The following is a 26,991-nucleotide window of genomic DNA, read 5'->3' on the forward strand; positions in this document are numbered from 1 at the left end:
TGATTGCTCGGTTTGTAGCTGCTTTTCCATGAGCTGTTGGGACTGCAGGTGAGTGCGAGCTAGCGGGCGCGGGAGGACTGGGTGCAGGCCAAGGGTTGGGGCACTTGGGTTCGCTAACTTAAACTTATGTGTTGATTTGAGACTGGGGCTCATCGTTCCCAGGTTAGTCTCGAACTTTCTATGTTCCTGAAGCTAGTCTTGAACTCCTAATCCTGCTGCTTCAATCTCCCAAGTGCTGAAATTACAGGCGTGAGCCACAAGAGTGGTGTCAGTGGGACTTGTTTGGTTATGAATGCTTGCCGATTTTTAAAAATATCTCCATTTCGCCACCATCTCTTGATTAAACCAAGAACTGTTTATCAAAAGTCGAAAATAACCTTAACTCAAAAGTCAAGGAGCTGAATGTACACGTATCTACATGGGTGTAATACAAACCCTCCCTGTATTTTCAAGGAGCCTTTTATCTAATTCATCAGAATTGGGAGTTGCTTGTTTAATTTTGCATTGCAAGACCAGATGTATAAAATGTATAAGGTGTATAAAATTCCAGTACACACTGTGCTTAGCATTGAAGTGTTACAAATAAAGGAGAAATGGGAGCTTTTAGAGGTAACTGTCCTATGTGAAGTAATGTGCCAGAGAGCTATTTACTATAAAGTGTATAGGAACTTTGTAGTGTTAGAAGGACTCTTCCTCGGTCTGTGTACACAACACACACACACACACACACACACACACAGACACACACACACACACACACACACACACACACACACAGAGGGAGGGGGAGGGGGGAGGAGGAGGAGGAGGAGAAATTGCACTGTAAGAATGAACACTGCTTCTGAGAAGAGAGCATTATTCCTTCAACATGCAAGTGTGAGCCTCTGGGGTAGCTTTAGGTTGAGAAACTGGCCTTCAGAAATTTTCAGGCAGGTGTAACGCAACATTGGACGTTCAGGAGAAGACTTGAAAGGCATTAACTTGGACCAGAAAGAGCATGAACTTATTAGAGGCTTTGGAAACTTAAGTGGAAAAGTTTGGGATTTGTGTGGTATGTAGGCCCTTTGTATGTTTGTAAGGGTTTGATGTTTTATAAGGATTAGCCTGAGAGCAGTGTATGTAACATAAACAGAACGCTGTGTGTGATTATAATTTTATACCCAATTATACCCACGTTCTCTTACTAATCTACCTCTAATCTAGGTGGAGTTTGTTGTTTTCAAGTAATTCCATTTGTAATGTTCTTATAAACAGTTTCAAAAACTGAGATGTAGATGAAAGATATTGAATGTTTATTTACTTTTTCCCCTCAGAAAGCTTGATTGCTTTAAATTAAGAAACAAACTGACTTCAGAATATTGAACAAAAAAGCTCAGAATCTAATATGTGCCTAAGCCCAAAGGAGGACTTGTCAAGCCAGAGCTTATAAAAAGATTAGTTAGGGTAGAGGCGCTTTGACTTCTGTGGGAACAGGAGGTGACTGGAGATTTACATTTGTGGCTAGAGGGGATACACAGCAAATGGAGGCTGTCTTGTTATACTGATGAAGTCTCTCATGTCTTTGTCACCTATAGTGACCTGTACCTGGGCAGGAATCAGAAACTGTCTTTTTTTTTTTTTTTTTTGGTGCTGAAATCTTTCCTATGCAGAGAGGAACCTATTTCACAGAGAAACCTCTGATTGCTTGCTTTCTTTTCTAATGTAAGTATCTCTACATTTCTTTTGACAGGAGGAACTTGCTGAGCCTCTCCTGGGTCTGCAGAGATCTGTAGTTTCTTGGAACCCAAGAAACAACTATACTCAGGGTAGGATATTTTCCTTTCTCATACATTTACACTGACATAGATGGCTAATGTTTGAGTGATCCTGGTTCTGAAATAAAAGTTTACAGTTATGAAATTCAGCAATAAAAAGTAAAAACCATAGTTTAAAGTTGAAATTGTGTAAGAAGAGTGTGAGGGAAAATCTAGGCCCATGGGCCATGGGAAGCTCTTGGAGTTTTCTTTCGCCAGATCATAACTATATTTCCCTATGAGTGCTCCAGTGGCCCACATCAGTAGAGGCAGATCCTTCCTGTATTAATACCCTGCCCTAGATGGACATTGACTGGCTGGGGAAATAGCTCGGTTTGGAAAGGCAGATCTGTGTCAGTCCTTACAACCCAAATTTCTTTTTTTTTAAGTTCTAAACATGATGGTATTTACTTATAATCTCAGCATTGTGGAGATGGAGACAGGCAGACCCTGGTGGTCAGGCAACCTAGCCTACTTGATGACTTCTAAATGATTATGATTAAATAAATAAGTAAATAGATGCTATATCTAAATAAATAAATCTACCTATGAGACCATATCTCTAAACAAACAAAGAAGTAAATGATATGAATAATTAAAGAGATACCAGAAAGAAAGGAAGAAAGGAAGATGGATGGGTGGTACCTGAGGCTCCCTGTGGAACTGCACACACACACACACACACACACACACACACACACACACAGAGAGAGAGAGAGAGAGAGAGAGACTAATACAAAGAAAGATATCGACAAAATAATATTTCAGGAGTAATAATGTAAGTAGGACAGTTTGATATTGTAAAATATACATTTTTGTCATTGTCCAGTTCTTTTTGGCATGCAGATCCAGAAATCCCTGGACTCCTCACAGTGATAAGTGAACTTTTGTATGTTTGTGGTTAGCTGTTGCTTGGCACCTTCTGGTTATTTTACTAGAAGACAAAGGCAGTCCTGTGTGCTTGGCCATTTGGTCCCTGTTTCTTGATCCTGGAAGCTTTGGGCACTGATTAAATCAACCTTACCTACATGATAAAACCTGTAAAAACAACAAAACCCCTGAAAACCTGATTTGAGGAACTCTGGGATAGCTAGACGCCTTGTGGTTTCTATAGGTTACAAGTCCCTCCTTCATACTTGGTCTTGGTTGTCTCTTCATCTGGTTTTCATCCCTCATAATATTTTCTGTAGTAAACTAGTAGGTAGTTCCTTATGCTTGAGCAGATGAAGCAAATCTAAGGAGGGCGTGGTAGGAACAGTAGAGTGTGGTGGGTAGGCTGTCAAAAGCACAAGTAAAACAACCTGTGAGCATGGCATTCACGGGGAGCAGGATGGGCATTAAAGCCTCAGCCTGTGGGTGCTGACATTAATTGACCTACAGGTAGTGTTACACTTAATGCTAGGACACCTAGTGGTGTCTACTACATAATTCTTGCCTGCTTGATACTTGCCAGAAGCCATTCCCATTTTAGGCACAAACTATACTGAATTTGGTTGGTATGAGTTGGAGAAGGTATATTTATCTTTTCACAAATGATAAGGTTTCCGAAACTAGTGTCAAAAGGGAATGGTCCCATGTATGGAATTATTTCATCTTGTAGTAGAGAGGCTTAGAAGGGAAGTCACTGCTTTCTTCACATTGCTTTTGAAATCAGTGCCCTGGACTGGCAAGATGGCTCAGTGGTTAAGAGCACTGGCTGTTCTTCCAGAGGTCCTGAGTTCAATTCCCAGCAACCACATGTTGGCTCACAACCGTCTGTCAAGGGATCTGATACTCTCTTCTGGTATGTCTGAAAACAGTGACAGTATATTCCCATACATAGAATAAAAATAAATCTTAGGGGGAAAAAACCAGAATTATTTAAAAAAAAAAAAAAAAAAAAAAAAAAGGAAAAGAAAGCAGTGCAGTTGGTGGGACAAAAATCCGGTTCAGTAATGTGGACGCAGCAGCGTTTCTCAGTGGTGTAGGGAAGTCTGAGTACTAGAGCCACACTAAAGACATGGCCTTTAGGGCTCCCTGGATCTGTGGTGTTTCGAAGGGTTCAAGCAGAATCAGGATGTTATCTTTCCATTGGGAGGATAGGCAGAAGCTCTGCTGGAGTTTCTTTTTAGGCATACTTGTTCTAAGAAACAGTGAGAACCTAAAGAAGACTTGAAAACGTGTAAACCATAAGCCATTTCAGTTTGCCTGTAGAGTTGAGTATGTTCCTGCTGGGCCTCTGCTCACATTGGGAATAATCACCTTCCGACACACAGGACTGCAGTGAGAGACCACTGGACATTCTAGGGAATTTGGCAGAATGCCTGGCCTCTAGCCATTGGATATTTGACCTGACAACTAAAAATATCTCCAAACCTTGGTAGTTGTGCCCTGGGACACATAAGGGAGATAGAGTTATGACAGGTATTATTTTAAGAGGACACTGGTAGGAAGAATCTGCACACATGAGGACAAATGGGCTTTTGCTGTTTTAAGTGTTTGCTCTGCTGAAAGGGATTGCTGCTTTAAACTAAGGTTGTCCTCTCCCCTCTTCCGTACCTCTTCCTCCCCCTTTTCCTCCAGCTCTCCAGCTTGCACGTTAAGTTGTATTAGTCATCTCATTTGATGTGCATATCAGTCATCTAATACGAATAGTGTGTATTGAGGATAACAGTGCAATCAACTAAATTTCAATTTTATTTTCTGTCATGTGTTAGTATTGCTTGTATCTAGCTTCTGCTGCTGATACTGCCTTCTTGACCTTTGAGAAATGGTTCTTAGCTAAGAATGTCAGATGTCCTGGCTCTCGTGTACAAAGAGAACAACATAATTTTCCTAATGTGTGTCAACTCAAAGCCTCTATGCTTCATGGAAGAAAACGTGGGAAATGAACAGAAAATGACTGTTACTGTGCTATAAAAGTTACTTGACGATAAGACACCGTCTTTATTTTATTGTGTATTTGTTTGGTTTGGAGACAGGACAATTTCATATAGCCCAAGCTGGCCCAGAATCTTACATATAATTATCACCTTGAATTTCTGATCCTCCTACTTCCACACCTTAGTGTTGGATCACTGGTGTGCGTTTCCGCGCCTAGCTTCAACTCTCTCCCGTGCTCAGATATTTAATGATAGCACTACGATGGTCAGTGTAGCCAGAGCTTGTTCATCTTTTCTCTTAAGTATGAGTTTCCAGATAATAAGAACTATTGACGGTGTATGTTCCTTATCTTTATGTTTTTCTTCTTTTACTAGGAGGAGACTCCCAGAATGGAAACTTTGTCATTCCCCAGATACAATGTCGCTGAGATTGTAGTTCATATTCGCAATAAATTATTAACAGGAGCAGATGGCAAAAACCTCTCTAAGAGCGATTTTCTTCCAAATCCGAAGGTAAATGTGCTCTTCTCTGTGTGTAGTTACTGATATTGAAGAACAAAGTAAGCTACTACATTTGCAGTGTGGGAAGAGAGGCTTGTGTCCTCAGACTTGTTGTAGGCCAGTCATTTTTAATCTAGGGAAAAAAATCTCTCACCTGGTATAATTTTAAAATAACATTAAGTTTATATGTGGGGCTCCTTCTACATTCCCATTGGGATTTCAGTCCTTTAATATGGTTGTTTTCTTTAAAGAAAAAAGAAAGGTGTTAAACCATAAATATATTAAAGTATATTAAATTTTTTATTATTTCTGGAGTGGTGTATGAGGCATCATTTATTGCGTAGCTTGACAGGATTTATTCCAAATGGTTTCTCGCATATGCATGCTTACAGTCTTCTTTGGAAGCGTGCAGATTAATTTTTTTACATTATGCCCCAGGTGGGAATTGACTTATTTTGACAGGTGTTATTCTTTATATGTTTGGTTATTAAATGCAAAAATGAGCTATTTATGTGTCATAGCAAAATCCCAAAGTCTCTCTTCAGTTTCCTATGTTGGCCTTGAAGTTATCAAATAGGAAGGCTTCTTTTATAATACAGACTGCAAGCCTATTTATCTCAGAGCACCTCAGTCCTTTAAAGTGGAAGGAATGGCCTCAGTAATTGTTAGACCTGTAAGGTGAATCATACAGCGCTAGGGTACATTACCACATTTTCCGTGTATCTCAGGCCTTTCTGTTCAGGCAATAATCTTGAGTTCAGATTAGACAACTTCTCAGGCCAGCATTTGGGATCTACTGACTTATATGATAAGATTTTTAAATCAAGTTATTTCTCCATTAATTTTATAGTCAGTATTCCAGGTATTGCAACTAATCTGAAATCCGAGGTGATCTTCCATCTGTTGCCACATCAGGATAGTCCCAGTGATCTTTCTTTAAAAATAGGGATAAATTCCGAGTTTTCCAGCATTTCCATATTCCTGACAGAGTCCTGGGAGACTCACCTGCCTCCCTGCCTGGGGTGGTCAGATTGATTGCCTTGGTCTGGCTAAACTAACTCTTATTCAGAAGTAACCAGTGCCTTGCTTATTCACTACATGTGAACAAAGAAAGCATCTTGAGGGAAACCAAGTGGTTTCTCTCATGTTCTTTTGATTGCACCCATTGACTGTAGCATTGGGTGACGATGTGGGTAGCAACAGCTCTCTGCATAAGGCCTTACAGCTGTTCTTCTGTTGTAGCCTGAAGTCTTGTACATGATTTACATGAGAGCCTTACAGCTGGTGTATGGAGTCCGAATGGAGCACTTCTACATGGTGAGTTTGGAGGTCACAGTGTTTGCTTTTGATGTTATGCACTTCCTCTCACAATGCTGCCCAAAAGGTTGAGAGCTGCTTGACTTTATTTCCAACAAATCTAAAATTGATCTCACTAACAAAGCACTTTTAGGCAGAGTATCATACATGAGAATCTTTAGTACACTATAATGAAAGACCAAACAACGCCTGGGAATTACTGGTTCTGTACATTGTGCTTGCACATATGTCGTTCCACTTCAGAGACTTTAATATAAACCTGCCAAGATTTTCAGAAAAAAAAATGGTTTTTTTTTTGTTTTTTGTTTTTTTTTGTTTTGTTTTGTTTTGGCAGGACAGTCTCTAAGATTAAAATGGAGGATAGGTAGTAAGAGTAAATTTATTGAAATGAAGGAAACCAGATAGTTCTAGTTAGAAATACTATTTTTCTTGATTGATTATATTATTGATAAAATTATCCAGGGATCCATGAAGATGTAATGTCTGTAGGATATCATTGGGATTCTTTTATTTCTTTTACTGTTTTGTTAGCCCAGGCTGTTCTTGAACTCATGATCTTCCTGTGGATTATTATAGGTACTTGCTGCCACTCTTGGCTTGTGATTAGATGTTCTTAAAGAACAAAGAGTTTGCCCTCTGTTTACCGTGGAACTTTGCAAGGGTTTAGTTCCTTTACAAAATGGGGTGTCCCTCTGGAGCAGAGTCGCAAGGGTTAAAAGAGAACGACAAAGTGCAGCATTAGGCCTGATGTTATTTCCATCCATTTAAAAGTCTTCATTCGTTAAGTCCTCATTGGGAACCAAACATCATATCTTACTGCTGACTAGCTGTGCACTCTGAGTCATGTTTCTAGATTTCATGGTAATGAATTACTATCATTTGATCATATCCTATGATTAAGTCTTCTTATAGCTCAAGGTGCTCATTTTGTCTGACTGACTTGTGACTTAGATTTCATGATTTCTTTCATTCAGATGCCGGTGAACATAGAAGTCTCGTATCCACACATAATGGAGGGCTTCTTACCAGTCAGCAATTTGTTCTTTCACCTGTGAGTAACGGTGACTTTTTTCATTTTCCGTACTGACACTTCTCAGAGTGCTCTGGCATGTCGCTCTAAGATGCCCTGAATCTGGAATTGTTAGCTTTGTGTTCTTGAAGCATCGTAGTATCCCCTAGAATATGCACTGCTGGGTCAGGTCTGGGACTGCCGTGATACTGCATGAATATTGGCGTACCATGCAGGAAGAAGTAGGTGTTGCATGGATGCTAATGCACTGTAGAGGCAGACGTCAGCTGCAGGACTGTGCACTGTCATAGGCTTTGACCTCACTTGGCCCTAGGACACTGAGAAATGTCTTCAAAAATATGTTTGAAAATAAGATGTTTGAATTTATGGGCTTTAGTATCTGATGTCCCTGCTGTCCTCTGTTCTGCATCCTAAGGGACTCGTTTATGCCCATTTGCCGGGTGAATGACTTTGAGATTGCTGATATCCTTTATCCAAGTAAGTACATTTCAAATCCTTTAATTTGCCATTTTCCATTTCTGCCAATAAATATAAAAGAAAATGCTATTACAAATCTTTCAGAAGGTCAGCTTCTTGTACTTTATTGTAATGGCACCATGCCACATTATCTCTGGCCCCAGTGATCTCGCTGTCTTTATGGCTAGTCCCATACAGTGACCTCCTGTCTCTTGGCTTTCTTGCTGTGGACTTTGTTCAGTAAAGTGTCTAGCAACTCAGTAAAATCAAGGCTTGTAATTTATCAATCATATTTATATTAGTAAATCCTCATCCCACAAAATGTCAACACAATAAACTCAGAGACAATTGATGATATAGACTGCTCACCTAGATAAGACATACTGTCCTGTAATAATCTATTCCTTGTGGATATCCATAGCTACCTGTGGCTACTTAAAGTCACACAGATCTGGGTCATCCTTCTCTTCCTCCATCTTCCTTCCTTCGCCTGGAGATGACTATCTAACCCGGGATCTCTCATTCCTTACATCTTGAACCATAGTTCTCTCCCTGTCCCAAAGTCCATATGTCTCTTTTTTTCCTCCCCTCTTCCCCACTCTAACCTGGAAGACCCGCCTACTCCTCACCCAGTGATTGGTCCCCTGAAATCTTTATTCATTAGGGGAAGGTCCTTGGCACATTACAGATCTATAGAAAGCTGTTTTTTAGAGCTAATTTTTCTTAAAGCTTCATATGTTTTAAATACTCCTAAAGCTTTGGAAAATTGCTTCCTATCAGTGTTGATATTGCTCTATCAGATGTGATGGATGCTCTTAAGACTTGATGGACTTTGTCTAAGAAATGTGGCAATCACCAGCCCCATTAAGGGACCCAGTATAAGGAGGACAGCTATTTCCTGTCTGCCTGGGGAAAGTGGAGTTCTGATGAGAAGCGGAGTGCTTACAGTGGGCAGACTGAGCTATTTTCCACAGAAGGCTAAGACTACAGAGAAGGTTGAGCTGAGGCTTGAGTGCGCTGTGCCCAGGTGCAGGTCTAAGAGAGTGCTAGCTACTAAAAGATGTGAGGAGACATAAGAATACAAGGGGCAAAGGGGCCCACCTCTAAGCCTGTTATTAAGACAATACAGTCACAAGGCCTCATTTAAAAACTGGGAGTCCAGTTACAAGTGATGTGCAGGTGTGATGTTGAATAATGAGTGAATCTGGCCAAAGTTATCAGGTTAGCAGTTACTCTTTACCATGAAGAGTTTACTTTGAATCACTGATAATTACACTGCTGTCATTGTACATAACATTTCCACGAGTCTCAGAAGTTTCCCATGTCCCTTGGCAGTCAGTCCCCTGTGGCCACCACTCTCTGACAACACTGATGTATCTTCTATCACTTTGGCTTCTCATCAGATTTAGCATAAAAAAGTCATATAGTGTAATCTTTTCTGTCTGGCTTGTTTAAAAATTTAGTCTTATTAACTAAATTTATTAGTCCCATGTTTCCTTTTGTTTTTTTGTTTGTTTTTGTTTTTTGCGGTATTCTCATGTGAGTGTATGGCACAATTTATTCATCATAGGCATTTGAATGTTTTCTACTGTTTAACCATTATAGGCAAAGCAGCTGTGAATATTCATATTTGTAAGTCTGTGTGGATGGAATTTCAATTCTCTGTATAAATACTGAGGAATAGAAATTCTAGTTTGTGTGATAAATGCATGCCTAGCTTTTTAAGAAGTTATCAAACTCCTTTCCAAAGTGGCTGTGTGATATTGTTTTCTTTTTATAGATCACTTTGTTCTACTTATTACTTCTCTTAGATTGCAAATATTTCCAGTTATTGTCTTAGCCTTAGTACTTTCTTTATGTCAACACACCGATTAGAACCAGTTTCTTCGAGACCTCCAAAACTATTTAACTTTTCACAGTCTGTACCCTGGAAGTTTTCAGGTTCACCAGTTCTAGTTGCTCTAGCCTCTCCAACTTTAAAATCTCATCTTGACCTGTAAGACCCAGGAATTCTGTTGCTATTCTCTGGTTTGGGCAAGTGCTTTCACAGGGCTCCTTTCTTCCGCTCTGAAGGAGGTTTCTGTTAGACATTGCATGTCCTCTGCTGTCCAGAGTTTTGCTTTATTTATATTTGTTTTTTTTTCTGTGTTGATTTTAGAGGGTTGTGGTCTCTGCACTTCTGTATAACCAAAATTAGTTTGCTTCCCCTGACCCCTCTCTTTCCCTCCCTCCTCTTCCCCCTCCTAATTACAAAGGTAATTCTAGTCGAAGTTACACAGACATTCTGCACTTCAGTAAAGCATACAGTCTGATATGCTTTAAGCAGTCATGGAGGAAGAAATGATAGTTTTATATTCTGTTGTTTCAATGGTTTATAATTTTGTATTTTAGAAGCAAACAGGACAAGTCGTTTTTTAAGTGGCATTATCAACTTTATTCACTTCAGAGAAACGTGCCTGGAGAGGTATGAGGAATTTCTTCTGCAAAACGTAAGATTTAAGTTTATTTGTTAGAAACACCTCAGACCAACAATCTGATGTATGAATTATTTGTTTTGAAATTTTGCTTCCGATCCAGTTGTTACATGATTGTTTTTCCAGGTAGTTGCAAGATGCATAGTGTTCTTTAAATAACTGAGATGTTTGAAATTTGTTGCTTTTTAAGCAAGGCAAAGTTGGACTGCTATCCTTCCTTGCTTCACAGTAGAAGATACAGTTCAACACTGTCATGCTAGTAGACCTGTTTTTATAGATTTTGTGAAGATTAGGAGCTATCATTAGGGATTTCATCCTCATTGCCTTTATTGTTCATGTGCTGCACTCTTAGAAAGTACCAGGGTAACATCAGTCTGACCAAAGATGCAGCCACACGGTAACGACTTCTTAGTTCAAATAGGCTAAGCTTACACTTCTGAACCTGACACTCTCCAAAGCTTACACATGCATGCATGCACACACTCACACATGTGTATGCACACTCACTTTTATTTGTCTACTTACTTTCATTTTTAAAAGACATAACCCAGACGTTTCATTTCTGAGAAGCCTGAGTGACTGTCCTTCCTGCCACTGTGTGTTGGTGTGGGCAGGCATTACAGTCTCTGTGCCCGTTACACTCAGTGCTTAGTAAGCTGTTTCACAGCTATTCATTCATAACTGATAGCTCCGAGAGAGAACTATGGATGTTCAGGACCAAAGACTCTCTTCTTGGGACTTGTCAGCACCTAACACAGTGTCTAGTCATTCTAGGACTCAACATTTGTGTCAGGTAAAAAAGTTCTTGGGAATAGTGCTCAGAAGTTGTACCTAACATACACAAGACTGAGTTTACTCTCCAGCATTTTAAAACGAAGAAAAGCTGCCTCAACTTAGTTGTCATTACTGCCCAACTACTTACACTTACTGTTGTTATTTTGTGTGTTGGGTAGGTATTGTATGTGTGTGGTATGTGCACTTAAGCATGTGGGTGTGTGCCCGTATGGGTGCATCTTGTGTGGGCAGAGGAAGGACAGCAGATGGCTTTCTCTTTCCTACTGCTATCTGGTTCACCTTGTTGCTTTGAGACAAGGTCTCTCTTTGGGACCAAAGCTTGCTATATTGACTACTCTGGCTGAACAGAAGGCTCTCTGGATACATTTGTGTATGCTCAACAGTGTTGGGGTTGTATAAGCTCAACCGTGTGCGGTTGTATATGTTTAATCGTGTTGGGATTATAGGTATCTGTGTCATACCCAGCTTTTTATGTGGGTGCTAGGAATTCAAGCTCAAGCTCTTACGGTTGCAGACCAAAGTTGGGCCTGGCCCTAAACTTGCTATAAGTAAATATTTTGCAGTCTGTTTATAGCTTTTTTAATGTATTATCTGTTAAAACATGTTAATGTGAGATTAAATTGTTTTTATAGAAATCCTCTATGGACAAAATGCAGCAGTTAAGCAATGCACACCAGGAAGCATTGATGAAACTGGAAAAACTCAAGTAAGTGGGAGCTTTCCAGATTAGATGAACACAGCAAGGGCCAGGGGCGAACCAAGGGCCAGGGGCAAACCAAAGGCTATGGGCAAACCAAGGGCAAAGGGCAAACCAAAGGTCAGGGGCAAACCAAGGGCCATGTACAAACCAAGGGCAAGGGGCAAACCAAGTGGTAAGTCGTAGATGACAGTGCCACTGTCCTCACCAAGTCTCACCATCTTCCTGGAGAAATGGCAGGGTATTTCAGTCCCTGTTTCTAAAGACAAAACTAGGGTTTCCCTCCCTATTCCTGCATTGGTTCTTAGGGGTACTTTCTTGTTAGTGCCCCAATAAATATGCTAACACAACAAAGCTTTGTCCTGTGGGGAAGGATTAGTCACTCTCCCATTAGGAGCTACAGTGTGGGCCCCAGCATTTACCCCCATCACTCGCTTTTTTAGAAGTATCAAAATTTGCAGTACACTTTCTACTGTGTGGGTACTGTTTTGTGCTGTAGTAATTAAATTGCTCTGTGGAGCCATCATAGATTGAGGGCTGTCTGCACTGATTTTGAGCAGTCAGATTTTATTTGTCTGATTCTACTCTGTTGATGTCTTTGAGGTTGTCTGTTTAAGGTTTTTGATAAAACTGCCTCTGTAGGCAACAGTAAGCAAAGAGACTCATAGCAAGAGACATACTGTAATTTAGCTTGATAGAAAACAATCACAAACTAAATCACAGGAAAATGACAGTTGGGAGTGAACATCTGAAGTGTGTGATACAAAGCATTGTGGAGCTGGTGACGGAACTTATGTGGGGCTCCTAGCATGTGAAGGATTCCTACAGATAGAGGAGAAAAGTTAACCTTACAGAATCACAGACAAAGGCAGAATCCAAACTGCATATATCTTAGATAGTCTATAGCAAAACTTGAGCCTTCCTGTGAGGGAGACCTGGCTGTGTAGGTGTTGATGGGAAGGGTGGTAGTGGGGAATAGCTGACCGGACTGGAAGGTGTGAGAGCCGGGACCAAGTTAGGGAGGTTAGCCTTGGACCAGAGAAGAAAGCCATGGTCATTCTAGGAGTGACGGTGAGGTGTGTGCATGGGCCTCATTAGATGGTAGAAAATTGACCACTTTTATCTGATTAGTTTTCGTTCAGTAGAAGCCAGGGGTCATCAAAATGGTTGTCTGGAAAGTATGTAATTCAAAAACAAGGGTCAGACCCTTCACTTAGTGTTCAGAGACAGGTTTTATGTGTACCTTTCAAAATTAGGAATTCACAAACCCTTTTGACTTGTATTGTCTTTAGTTCAGTTCCGGTTGAAGAGCAAGAAGAGTTCAAACAGCTTATGGATGACATTCAGGAGCTGCAGCACTTGCTGAATCAAGATTTTAGACAGAAAACGGTATCCATGGGACTTCTGACATGAGCTGTGTTGGTGCACCAGCTGGGGAAAACGGCTTTCAGTTGCTGAAAAAACAATATGTTGCTGTGCCTGTTCATGTGGCCAGTGCTGTGTGCATTCTGGATGCATAGAGTTTCTGATTTTGGTTCTGCTGTGGGGCAGTGGTAGCTTCGGCACTGTAGCAAAGCCTCCAGGGGCTTGGGGTCAGTGTACATATTGACAGGAAGTACGGTAGTGTGCAGCATTAATCTGCACTACTTAGGATACTTAGTTCCCAGCTTCAGTGTTAACTCTTGCTTCCTGTGAAGCTGGAGTGTGAGAATTTGTTATATAAAAAAAGTGCATATCAGTATAAGGAAATGATAATTTTCAGGTCTCAACTGACTCCAAGATGTTTGAATTTCTGTGCTGTTCAGTAGATGCCACATATACACCTACTAGGTTAATGATTGTTATTTAAGAAGAAACTTTTTCTTTCAATTTTCACATTAATGCTACAGTGGTATTAGGACAGATTGCTCAGGGGTGGTTTTTTGTATTATGTTTTGCTTTTTCATTATCATTACTAAAGTATTGACATAAACCAGGGAAGGCTGATTTTGGCTCACAGTTGCAAAGGGTTCAGTCCACCATGAAGCGGAAGCATCATAGAGCAGTTTATATAGAGGAGACAGGAAACTGGAAGGAGCGCTCCCAAAGTGCAAGGTGTGCATCTCCTCCCGGGGCCCTGCTTCCTCAGGCAGGAAGCACTGCTGCCTCCTACAAACGTGTTGAGATTTGGTCCGTTTGTGGATTGGACTGTCTTCCCTTAGGTCAGAGTCCCTGGTGAGCTAGTTGTCTACAGACTGCCCCTCACAGGTACACTGACAGGCAACACCAACCAAGGTGTTTCTTAATCCATTTACACTTAATGAGGATGAGGAAAGGGACTCGTAGACTTTTAGTGAGAAAATAAATTTCTCTTCTTTCTATCATTTGAAGAAGTAGCTAGTGGTTTGATTCTAATGTTTTGAATCATTATAACACAGTTGTTTATTTTCTCTTAGACAGTGCTGCAGGAGGGATATGCCAAAATGAAATCAGACATTTCAGAGAAAACCAAGCATTTTGTAAGTATCTTCTCTGTTCCCTTGCATTTAACGTCTGAGTGAACTGTGGTGTTTTAGCTGTGTGCAGACAGTCGTCTGTAGTTCTCTGTCAGCTTCTTTCCTCAAGAAGGAAACCATGTTTTATCTTTTTTTTTTTCAACTTAAATACAGAAACTATTATGAAAGAAAACAAGATTGACATTCAGAAATATATGAAGAAAACAGAAAGGACCCAAAGTTAAACATACGATCGAATACATACCTATCTACACATACACACACACACACACACACACACACACACACACACACCCATCTATCTATATCTAGATATGTAGATATAAGTAGATAAATAACGTATACATATAGTGGATTGTTTTTCTACTATACACAGATCTGTGTATTTTTACACAAATATTATCTTCCCGAGTCTCAAGCTCACATATCCTAATACTGTAGCATAGAGAGTTATCAGGAGCTCCGGAACAGCTGCATCTTACCCATGGCTGCACAATAGAGTTGGATGTATATGTGTGATTTATATTACACATCTTTCCCTCTGTTTTTCTGTATTACTTCTAACGTTTGTAGCTATGTGTATGCTGTAAATATGTACTTTCTTCATCAGCCTATACTAAAATACTAACTCAGGATATGAGGTTAGAGAAAATGCACATTTAATGTTGGCTCCTATTGCCAAACTCACATTTAGAAGGATTCTAGTTTCTATTTTTAGCAACAGAATACAAGTATGTCTATTTTTCTACACTCTTGGTAAAAATAAATATTTTCAGTTTTTACATTTTTTAACTTCTCACTATTCTATGGGGAAAATTGCCTTTTAATTTGACTTCTTTTAATGTAGTGATTTTTTTGACCATCTTTGCAATTCTTTTATAAATTAAGCTGTTTGTAGGCTTACTGCTTTTATATGTATATTTTTAAATTTTTAAATTGTTTAGTCATAATTTTAATGTTACTGTTCTTTTGGGTGTTAGGTGTGCTGTTAGTTCAGGGAGGCAGAGAAGAGGTCGTGTCAGAGAGAACTTGAGTTTTCTCCCTCCACCATGTAGGTAAATCACCAGACTTAGCAGCAAGCAACCTTACCTACTGGGTTATTTTACAGCCCAGGAACATTTTTTAAGTTAAAAATTTTAGAAGAATTATACAAGCCTTAAATATAATAATATATTTTGTCATAAAATACTAAAAAACACATACAGAGAGATTTCAAATGAGGAGAAAGGCTTCCTTTTCTCAGCTCACATTGCTGGATCTTACCTTCCTTGTGTTCTCTTGTGTTACACACACACCTTAGGTGCTATTAGGGGAACAAAAGTAACTTTTTAGAACTCCAGCCAGGTCACATGGTTAATGCAAAACACAACAAATACATCATTTTAGTGTCATGTGTATTTGTGTTGCTTACGAAGGGATGTGGAGGAAATGGGAGGAGAGTTTTAAAGGGTCCGTGATGTCTTTAGGAATGGGATGCTGATCTCAGAAATGCCACTGAGAGCAGTACGTGCCACTCTGAGGAATGAAGCAGGCTAGGGTAGGCAGAAGTCAGTTTACCCTGCTACAACAGTCATGAGTCTAAGTTCTACTATTGAAATGGTAATTTTGTTGTCTTACCTGATTGGTGAAAACATTTCTTAACAGAATGAACTAAAGTTGTCAGTAGTTTCTTTGAAAGAAGTTCAAGACAATTTGAAAAGCAAAATTGTGGACTCTCCTGAGAAGCTAAAGAACTATAAAGAGAAGATGAAAGACACTGTCCAGAAGCTCCGGAATGCCAGGGTCAGTTGCCTTTGCCGTGTGGTACTTTCTGAATTATTTAGTGTCACTACAGATGTTTCTCTTGCGTTTCTATGCTCCTCTCTGATGTGTGTGGAGGAGACGGGAAGAATGCAAGTGCAGGACTGCTGTGGACTCCCACTGTGGCTCTGAGGCTTTGGCCTGCAGTGGATCTAGTGGAAATGCTGTGTTTGGGGATCCATCCTACAAGTTTTATAGGAGAAAGGGTTACACATAATACACAATTTTACAAAGAATAAGTAAAAATACAACATGAGATATGAATTCATAAAGTGTGTCGGTGAGCACAGGGCACATATCAGAAACCTTTTTCTCTCCTGATGGGTTTTGTTTCAAATCTAAAACTGTTATAGAGAAGTTAAATCAGTTTTAAAAATAAGCATTCAAAAAATATAGGATGCTTTAGAATAACAAAATGAGAGAATTCAGTTTATATTTGGAGGAATCACATAGGAGAGGGCAGTGGACATTTGTCTTAGTATCCAATCATTCAAGGCAGAAGAGATGTGTTCCAGGCCAGGGGCTGCTTAGAGAGGTGGACTGAGATGGGGTAGGACAAAATTAGTTGAGGTGGGCAGGTAGGTTGGCTTCTCTTTTCAAACAAGGTTACAAACCTATCAATAAAAAGAAATTCTATTCGTGTTATCCAGATAATTCCTGATAATAAAAATTGCCACTAGTAATAGAGAAAAAAATTAGGAGAACCAAAATGGGAGTGCACAAAGGGACTTGAGAATTTATGGGGAATGGCTGGCTCATTTAAAAGCAGTTCTGGTGGATCTGGGTATTTAGCTAAGCAGTAGCATGCTTGTTCCGAATGAGGAGGCCCTGGTCTGAGCCTACCCTCTGTTAAGAAGGATTCTGTTTAGTAAGCTGTTCCTCTAGGAGAAAAGAGCTGGACTGTTTCTTAAAAAAAAAAAAATTCTTATGTGAATTAGACACATGAAATCTTCACAGATTTAGAACATTTATATAATCTTTGACCAAATGGAAACATACCCCACCCCCACAGTCTGACTTTTTAGCCTAGACTAACTTGGAACTCCTGATTCTCCTGTCTCAGCTTCCCGAGTGTTTAGATTACAGGAAAAAAGTCTTTACATTAACATGAAAGCCCAAAGCTTAGAGAGAAAAGATCTGCTAACATACATTTTCTGTGCCTATGAAGTATTCTGGTTAGTTTGTGGCAACTTGCCATTAACCTAGATGTATCTGGGAAGAGAGAATCTCAACTGAAGTCTTGGCCTCCATCCGATTGGCCTGTAGGCAAGTTTATGGGACATTTCTTGACTAATACTGGATATGGGAGGGCCCAACTCACTGTATGCTGTGCCTCCCTGGACAAGTGGGTCCTGGGTTTTGTAAGGAAGCAGTTTAAGTAACCCAGTAAGCAGTGTCCCATGGCCTGTGCTTCAGTTCCTGCCTCCAGATTCCTGACTTGAGTTTCTGCCCTGACTTCCCTTCATGATGGGTTGCACAATGTAAGCTAAAAATAAACCTTTTCTTTCCTAAGTTGCTTTTAATGTAATCTATTGTTATTTTATGTGTGTGGATGTTTTGCCTGTATGTATGTCTGTACCTTTGGAAGCCAAAAGAGGATATAAGGTCCCCTGGGATTAAAGTTACTGGCAGCTGTGAATCACCATGTGGGTACTAAGAACTGCCCAGGTCCTAGAAGAGCTGGTGTTTTTAACCACTGAGACATCTCTCCAGACAATCTAGATTGGGTTTTGGTCATAGTCTTCATCACAACAGGAAGCAAATGAAGACCTGAAGACAAAGGGATTTGATCCATTATGTGCAAAGGGTGTTTATAAATTCACTTAAAAAAAGAAAAATGGAAATTAAGCAATATGATTAGGTCTTCGATGAGGAGAAATTTAACTGTTTAGTAAGATAAGGCAGGCAGTAGCCTATTTGAAGAAGAAAAATTTCTGCATTGGTATGTGGTTGTAGTGAATATATATTTCTTCTATAATTTAAAAGAGGAGTTTATCTTTTTAAAGCAACAGATGTCAGTAATAGTGATTATTTAAACAGAAAGTATGACTTCTCTGTAGTATTCAGAAATAGTTTGAGAATTAACAGAACAAACCTTTGGGATGTTTTGGTGATGCTGAGACTGAAACCATAGGAGGTTGCAGGCAGTAGAAGAGCGTTTGCAATCTAAGCTCTACCCAGCCACAGTGAGCCCTTTCCCTCCACATGAAGAATCTGAAAAATTAGCAGTGACTTGTCAGCTGGTGGCAGTTTTCTTGGTTAAGGACTTTTTGAATTTACAAAGCATAATTGAGAGATGGCTCAATAGTTAAGAGCACTAGCTGCCCTTCAGGAAGAGATGGGTTCTGTTCTGGCTCACAGCTGCCTGGAACTCCAGTCTGGAGGATCTAATGCCCTTGTCTAGTCTCCTGCATCAGGTATGCACATGATGTGTAGATATACATGCAAACAAGGCACCTATGCACATAAAATAGATAAATAAGTAAATGTTTCATCATGTTTGACATGTGTCTGTAGTGGCGCTTTGCTACTGACCTAGGGACTTCATTGTTGTGGGTCCTTGCGCTTTCAGTAGCAAATGCAAAAATTATTGAAGAAAAAATGAATTGACCTTGTGGTTTCATAAAAGAGAGCATTAACCTGCTCTTGTTTTTTCTCCCAAAGGAAGAAGTGATGGAGAAGTATGATATCTATAGAGATTCTGTGGACTGCTTGCCTTCCTGTCAGCTGGAGGTGCAGTTATATCAAAAGAAATCACAGGACCTTGCAGATAATAGGGAGAAACTAAGCGGTATCTTAAAGGAGGTTTGTATTGGGTATTATTTCTGTCATTTGTGATGGGCTGTTACAGTGCATTGGATTCACTTTCATCTTGTTTACTATCTTCCTAAAGAAAAATTAAAGTTGTTCTATAGTAGTGTGTTCTCAGGAGTTGGGTATCTCCCCCTAAGCATCGGGATGTCAAGACATACCGTAACCTTTATTGGAAATGAATAATAGATTAGCATAACACATGGTGGTATATGTTTTTTGGAATTCACTGCTGAGTATTTTAGCACATTTTGACGGATGTGGTCACTTATCATCAGTGGTATAAAGTCCCAGCTTTGTTCCCAACATTGCACCTAGGGTTAGTAGAGATGTCAAACTTAGAGCAGAGTCTCCTCTGGGTATGAGAGGCCGCACTGTCATTTTGGTGTCTTGGATGCTTGCAATCATTTTCAGATCTTAATTCAGGCCACTCTGAGGATCACTAACATTACAGTAAAAGTTTATTGTTGGGGACAGAAGTGTTCCTGTCATTTGTCTGTCATGGTAGACCAGCAGGGGAGGCTCCTCTATGCTGGCCGGGCTCTTTCCCCTGGCACAGCTGTACTTCTCTACTGAACTTTTAGAGCCGGAATACTTAACTCCATTTCACAGTTGTATTTAAATCTAGCTCACCCTAGAGACCCTTTTTTTTCTCTTTTAAATAATAAATCCTGCTTGGTTGTGTTGACTTTAAATATTCTTCATAAACCACAGAGCCTGAACTTGGAGGACCAGATTGAAAGTGATTCATCAGAACTAAAGAAACTGAAGACTGAAGAAAATTCACTCATAAGACTGATGACTATAAAAAAGGAAAAGCTTGCCACCGCACGGTTCAAAATAAACAAGAAGCAGGAGGACGTGAAACAGTACAAGCGCACCATGATTGAGTATGAGCAGTTTCAGTGAGGGGGCAGAGGGTGCCATCAGGAAGAGCTCACAGGCTTTAAAACGAGTGTGTTTTTCTCTATCTGTCTGTCTGTCTTCTATCTGTCTATCTATCTATCTATCTATCTATCTATCTATCTATCTATCTATCTATCTATCTATTCATCTATCTATCTAAATTTATCTGTTTATTTTTTTGTAAATAGTTGTTTTTATTGCTATAATTTCCAATGGTCATTTTTATTGCTTTCCACAATTGTCACAAAAATGACTCTGCACTGTCAAGCTAAGTTCTGGTCTAGGAGCATGGCTACATTTATTTCTTTAGGAAACATGAGCTTAATGTTTGTTTGACAGTCTCAAACTTAAGCCAGCATGGAAGAGGAATAATTCTGTCCAACTTAAAATTACTATTTTTTGGGATTTTTTTCCCCCAATTTTCTTTGGTTTCAAAAGAGAATTCTGCCTTTAGTGACTGAAATACATATAATTCTGTCTATATGTGAAAATAGGAGCAGAGGTTTTTTTTCATTTATCTATTTATTGATTGATGGAATGATTGGAGTTTCTGCTTGTTTGCTGCCTTTTGAGACGGACAGTTCCAGTTCCTTCGTGTTAATCTTTAAAGGTGTTGGGGCACTAGTGTTTATTTTGGTGCATGTGAGACAGTAACCTAAGGGAAAAAGTGCATTAGATAAAAAAAAAAAAAAGTCTTCCTGTTATTCAGGTAAAAATAAAGGCATTGCTAAGTTCTTCTGAAGTATGTAAGGCATTTCACCAGTAGTCTCCTTGTCAGCCCTTGGAATGTGCCTTTAGACAAGTGCCACAGACATCTCAGATGTCAGTCTTTAGTCCTGAAGTGTGGCATTGGGACTGTCGAGTGTTTCCATGCATTTGAAAGGAAAGACGGAAGCTGGGGACTATCTGTCTCTTGTGAAATGTGCTGAAATGTCGTACTAATGCACATTCCACTAACAGTGTGGAGGTGTGCACACTGAGGTGCTGAAGCCACGTCTTCATTCTAACAGTAGGTTTTGAGGGCTGGAGTGTAACTTAGTGGTTGAGCATTTGCCTTACATGTGCCAGGCTCTGGCTTTGCTCTTCAGCTCTGCAAAACAAGGAAACAAGGAATCACTCTGAATGAGGTAGTTCTCCATTGCCATGATGTAACCACAGCGTGTGGGGTGTGGGGTTTCGTGGGTTTGTCTGCTTGCTTTTATGTCCAGAAGGGTTCTGAGCTTATTGACACGTGATGGCTCTGGGTTCATGATCAGTCTTTCTAGTTTTAAAATGCTTAAGAGAGGGTTATGTCAGGTGTCTCTGTTCCCTTTTAGAGACTGCAACAAAGTTCAAGAAAAAAGAGATGCTGTCTGTGAGCAAGTAACCACTATTAATCAAGACATTCACAAGATTAAATCTGGGATTCAGCAACTAAGAGATGCTGCAAAAAGGGAGAAACTGAAGTCTCAGGTGGGTGCTCCTCGGAGAGAGTCTGTGAGGTTAGAGCGTAGATGCTAGGTGTTACCTGTGACAGGGTGTAGAGTTCTCTGGAGAAGAACTTGACCTCACAGGCCTTTTACCTTATTTCCGTGTGTAGCGTCAGTCAGGATGCCCTTTAATTATCGGTGGATATGCACCTTCTGTGCCTTTCTCCTTACTTGTCTCTTAGCACATCACAGAATATTGTTCTTTGGGAGTAAAAGTAGTTGTTTGATAAAGGTTCTGAAGTCATTAGGTAGGTGGGCTTTACTCATGATGTTTAAGTAATATTTCTAAAAACATTATACCAGAAGCTACTAAAAATAGGCACACTCTTTGTCTAGAATTCTTAGGCCTCTTCTTCTCACTCCTTTCCATCTTGTTTCTGAAATTGCCTGACGTGTGATGACTGCACTCTTGCTGCCACTGTCTCTCACTGTCTACACAGTGTGAAGACCTAAGACAAACGACACTCCACCCTGCTTTCTTAAATAAATCAGACTGTGTTGTCATTTGTTCTGGGTGTAGTTGTTGAGCTATTTATTAGCAGATTCAAACTAATAACTAGCTTGAATTTGAGCTATTTTTGTTAGTCATAAAAGATTCCAAAGCTACCTTATATTTCTGTTAGCTCTGTGCACATGTGTCTCACCAATAGTATTAGACCTTTCCTGGTAATACCAGCCGTGCTTTAAAACTCAGCATGGCAAGTGAAATTATTCCTAGAATGGCTTTGGGTATAGTCTACTTTCCATAAATATTTATAAGGTTGAAAGGGCATTGAGCACTGTGTCTTAAAACTAGCTGTATGTTACAGTTCAGTGAGGAATTTTGAAATAAGCAGGCCCCTCCCAAATACATTGAATTAGATCCGGAACAATAGGTCCCACCGCTTAATTGAGTTGTCTGTTTATCTCTAGAATAGGATGGCATTTGAGAGCCACTCATGGGCTCTGTGTAATTGTAATTGTTTTCTGTGGATGGAGCTCATAGTCAATGTCAGTACTCTGGTGGGCTCAGATCTTCCGTCTGGAGTAATCTATATCCTGTTCTGTGGAATGACCTGTGTCCTTCACTTGTCTCCCATTTGGTTTAATAGCCCGGATGTCCAGTCACTGCTTACATGCCTTATTTTCAGATTTATTGTTATCCTGTTTATCATTACTACTTCTTACCTTCATTATTTACTTTGTAGAATGTAGTACTAACCGCAGTCTTCGCAAATACTGTTGTGGCCCCAGAAGAACATACTGTTCCCAGAGTCCTGTTTCAGAGGTTAAGTTGTCAGCAGTAGTGTCTTGCCTTCTGTTCTTGTTCACATTGTGATCAGTTAAAGACTATGTCTCCTGCCAAGTTGTCTTTTCACCGTCCCACACTGTGATGAAATGATTGCTCTCAAGACCTTTGTATGATACCTTGCAGGAGGTTCTCAAAGTGCCAAGATCTGTTTAAATCTCATCCACACTAATTATTTCTCATGTGTGGTGTTCGTGGACCCTGGCTGCACTGTAGCACTCCTCCAGGGCATGCAGTGTGTTGTCAGAGCTTAGGCCAGTAGTATGGCCTGCTGTGTCCTTCCATGTCCATTAGCCCTCGGGGCCCAAGAATGGCTGTGCTTGCGAAAGTGAACTTGATGCCTTTCCTTCTTGTCATAGCCGCCGCCCTCCACAAAGGTGCAAGGTGCGGATTGTCAGAGTGCTCTTCACCCAGAGCACCACTGCCTTGCTTTACATTTTTGCTCATGTAGATCCTGCATCTAACCTCAGGCTCCTCTTCTCTTTGGATAGCATTAAAGATCTGTTTCCTGTTCTAACCTGTAACAACAGAAGTTACATAAGGTTCCAAATCTTTCCTGTCTTTCCTCTTCTTCACCCTCTTCCCATTTAATTTCCTCCATTCAGTGTCTTCATAAATTTCTTTTAGACTATTTGATATATTTCTAAGATGACATAATTTTTAATATTTCTCATCATCATTTTATGTCACAAGGAATTGACATTTTAGACTTGCTGGAGATAACCCTGGCATCAGACGTACAAAGTTAATTTTATGATTTTTTTGTCCTTGGTGATACTATTCATATCCAACCCATTTTACGCACACATTCATAACATCGTTTTGTAAGTCCTGTGAATGGCAGCAAAGTGCTAACTTTCTTCCTTGCCTCCACTTTTGCTGTTTGAAGTTCCCCATGTTGAGTACTCAGCAGGGCCTGTGTCATCCCTGAAGTAATGCTTTCACAATTTATTTTTTTGTTTAAGTCAGGGCCTCCCTATTTTCTTGCAGGTTTAGAGTTGTTTATAATGAACGAATTACCTGAAATTTGTAGTCAGTATTTTAACATAATATGTGCATCCCTGGGTATCCGGGTCCCTCTGTGGGCTCAGGAGTCACGTTGAAGAGAAGGATGTTGTTCCTGCCTCTAAGACTTCTAATGTGAGCAGATCATTTTCATCATTTCAGGTCTAATAGAAAGTATACCTGACTTCATGTTACACTACAGGATCAGAAACAAAACCACTGTGGCACTGTTACAATCACATAGATCAGTAGAGCTCAAAGCTAGAGCCCACTGTTTTATTTTATTTTTTTTCAAAGATGCCACAAATAATAAAGAAACATCAGCCACATTAACAAAGGTGCATGGCAAACTGCGTAAATAAGACCCTTCCCTCTCATCTGGCACCAAAAATCAACTCCAAAGACTATATATAGCCTGAGACATGAAGTTCTGAAACTGCTAGAGAAAAAACTAGAGAAAATACTTCAAGATACACATATAGGTAAGGCCTTTTTAGCATAGTATTCTGCTTCCTTAGGAATAAGACTGACTGTCCACAGATAGCACCTTGTGAAATCAGAAACCTTCCACAGAGCAGGTGGAACTGTCCACCAAACAAACACAGCTCACAGGGAAGAAACCTGTCAACTGTGCTGGTAGAATGGTACCTAGAACACAGGAGAAATTCCTAATACTGGACAAAAAAAACATCTATAGGCCAAGAAACTGAACAGAGCAACAGAGCTCTCAAAAGAAAAAAATGAATTGCCAATAAATGTTTTTAAAAGTGTTCAACATCCTTAACCATCAGGGAAATGGAAATTAAAACTATAATCCATCTTACCCCACCCAGAATGACTATCTTTAAGAAAATAGTTGATATAAAAGATTGGCAAGAGTGTGAATGGAAGAAAGCCTCTAAGAATTTATTTATTTACTTACTTACTATATGTGTGAGCACATCCCTTGCTGATGCTTAGAGACCAGAGGACAGCTTTGTGGAATTGGCGCACTTTTTTATTGTGTGTGTTCTGGAGATCACGCTACTCAGGTCGCCAGGCTTACACAGCGGTATGTTGCTATGGTACTGGTCTGAAGGACCCCCGTTCACTGTTCAGGGGGCTGTAAACCACTATGAAACCAGCGTGGGCTGCTTTGGCTAAAATAGAACTTCTGTCTGACCCAGCTGTATACTCTTGCTCATATGTAAAGCAGGCTGTTACTGTGGTTGATACTTGCTTATTCATGCTCATGATTGCTCTGTTGAAGTCACCAAGAATCATCCTAGATGTCCACCTACAAAGTAATGGATAGGAAAACTGTGGTGCGTGTACACAGTGCCTTGTTATTTGTACATAAATAAAATGAAACTTGTAAGAATAGATGTTAGTGGAAAATACTGTATTGAATAAGGTGACCCAGACCCAGAAAGACAAAAACCATGTTCTTAGTGTTAAATGTGTATAGTTATGTAGAGTGGGTGTGTCAAAAGCACAGACTAGAACAGTCCGTGAGACGGAAAGAAGAAGCTTTAAAGGGAGAGCTGGGAGGGTAATAGAACATAAATGATACCTGAATGGAAGGGGAAATACCAACAGTGTATTCCAGACAGGGTTTCTCTAGGGTAGCTCTGGCTGTCCTGGAACTCACTCTTTAGACCAGGCTGGCCTCCAACTCTCAGAGATCCAGTTGCCTCTGCCTCCCGAGAGCTGGGGTAAAAGTGTATGCCACCATGGCTGGTTTCCAACAATGTATTTTTGATCCATGGATTAAAATACTTCTGGAATCAATGGATGATGTTGAATATAAAAGTCCATAGATATTGTAAAATTTTAAATTTCTCAAATTTCAAAAATGAGATCATCAGACCAACACTCACAGGAAACATTTCTGGAATCCTGTGTTATGCCTTTCCGTTCTGAAGCTGCTGGCTAGGCAGGCACCATGTCCTGAGCCCTTGACATGTCTAGTGCACCAGAGGGGCTAATGGCATTAAGATTATAATCTAAGTTCTGGTACTTTAAAATAGTGCCACATGGCTAGTACTTCTATTTTGAACACACTGGGCTAGGCTTGGGCTTTCTTTCCGCTCCAGCCCTCTGCTTTGACTTTAGAAGTATATGACTTCCCAGTAAGACTTTTTATGTGCCAGCTGTCATGAACTATTATAAACGTCCACTTGTGTGCAGATACTTATTTGGATATTCTAAAATATATAGTATTGTGAAGGCTATATCCCATCTCTTTTAACACCCAAGAGTGTGCTCAGGGCGACAGCCACAGGTTTGCTTCTGGTGGTGAGCTGCTAGATTTGGGTTTCCTATTTTATCTATTGTGCCTCTGCCATGTGACTAGTTCCTCCTTGAAAGTGTGTTTATTCTCAGGAGAAACACGTTGCTTTTGGTGTACTGAAATGCTTGGTGTATATTTGCAGATTGTATTTCCTTTCTTAGCCGCACTTGGTTCTTATGTTTCTCGAAAGTGATCTCTTTCTGCCTGACTTATTCAGCTCTCCTGTTTCTGGGAATAATCACATAACCTAGTAGAACTGGGAGCTTAAATTGATCTATAGCCTTTGACTGTGTTGATTGCTTAATGTCACATTCACACAAGCCAATTGCTGATGCACGAATTCTTCTCACAAGGTTGAAGAAACAAAGCTTTCAGAAACTTGTTTTCTCGGTGTTTCATAGTTTATCCCAGCTGTAGTCTTTGGTCCTGCACAGAAAGGATCTAAACTCTTTCAGCCTTGCATTAGAACTAATATGACTTGCCATTGGAGTATTTTCAACTCAGGGTTGGCCTAGCTGTCACATAGAGTGACTCTTCATCATTTGTCCTTAGGAAATCTTTGTAAACTTGAAAAGTGCTCTGGAGAAGTACCATGAGGGCATAGAGAAAGCAACGGAGGAGTGCTGCGCTAAAATAGAAGAAAAGACCGCCGAGCTGAAGAAGAGGATGTTCAGAATGCCGCCCTGATCAGCAGCCCTCCTGCAGACGGCCTGCTGCCATTCAGTTTCTGTTTGCTCTTGTTATATTGAAGCTCAGCAGTATCAGTAACTAACCTGGGTACCAATGGCACCTGTTTGTCTTTGGTGTCCTTTTATATGACACTGTGCTTTCTGTGTTTTTTTGCTTTTTTTTTTTTTTATTGGCGATGGGGATACAACTCAGGGCCTTGCAGGCTACACTGACTTGCTTTCCCAGGCTCTAACATAGGCTTTTGCTATGATTAAAATAATGTGTACAGCTTTTATGTCTCTACCCTATCTCTTTTTGTATGTACTGGTTGGAATAAACAAATAGTTACTAA

General features: G+C 40.1%; 1 protein-coding gene across 1 annotated transcript; it reads left to right on the plus strand.

Annotated features, from left to right (window-relative positions):
* Positions 1-1,796: 1,796 nt before the first annotated feature.
* On the plus strand, positions 1,797-26,657 carry NUF2 (NUF2 component of NDC80 kinetochore complex; the record flags this gene model as incomplete). The annotated part of the gene is made up of 14 exons (XM_080929262.1): positions 1,797-1,805; positions 5,030-5,167; positions 6,398-6,472; positions 7,447-7,523; positions 7,918-7,979; positions 10,350-10,447; positions 11,860-11,933; positions 13,217-13,313; positions 14,360-14,422; positions 16,064-16,201; positions 18,884-19,024; positions 19,745-19,920; positions 21,253-21,388; positions 26,523-26,657. The coding sequence occupies exons 2-14, from the start codon at positions 5,045-5,047 to the stop codon at positions 26,655-26,657; spliced, it is 1,395 nt and encodes a 464-aa protein (XP_080785388.1). The 5' UTR covers positions 1,797-1,805; positions 5,030-5,044.
* Between the last annotated feature and the right edge of the window lie 334 nt (positions 26,658-26,991).

This window comes from Micromys minutus, assembly GCF_963924665.1.
Source record: "Micromys minutus genome assembly, chromosome: 1".
NCBI classification, from domain to species: Eukaryota; Metazoa; Chordata; class Mammalia; order Rodentia; family Muridae; genus Micromys; species Micromys minutus.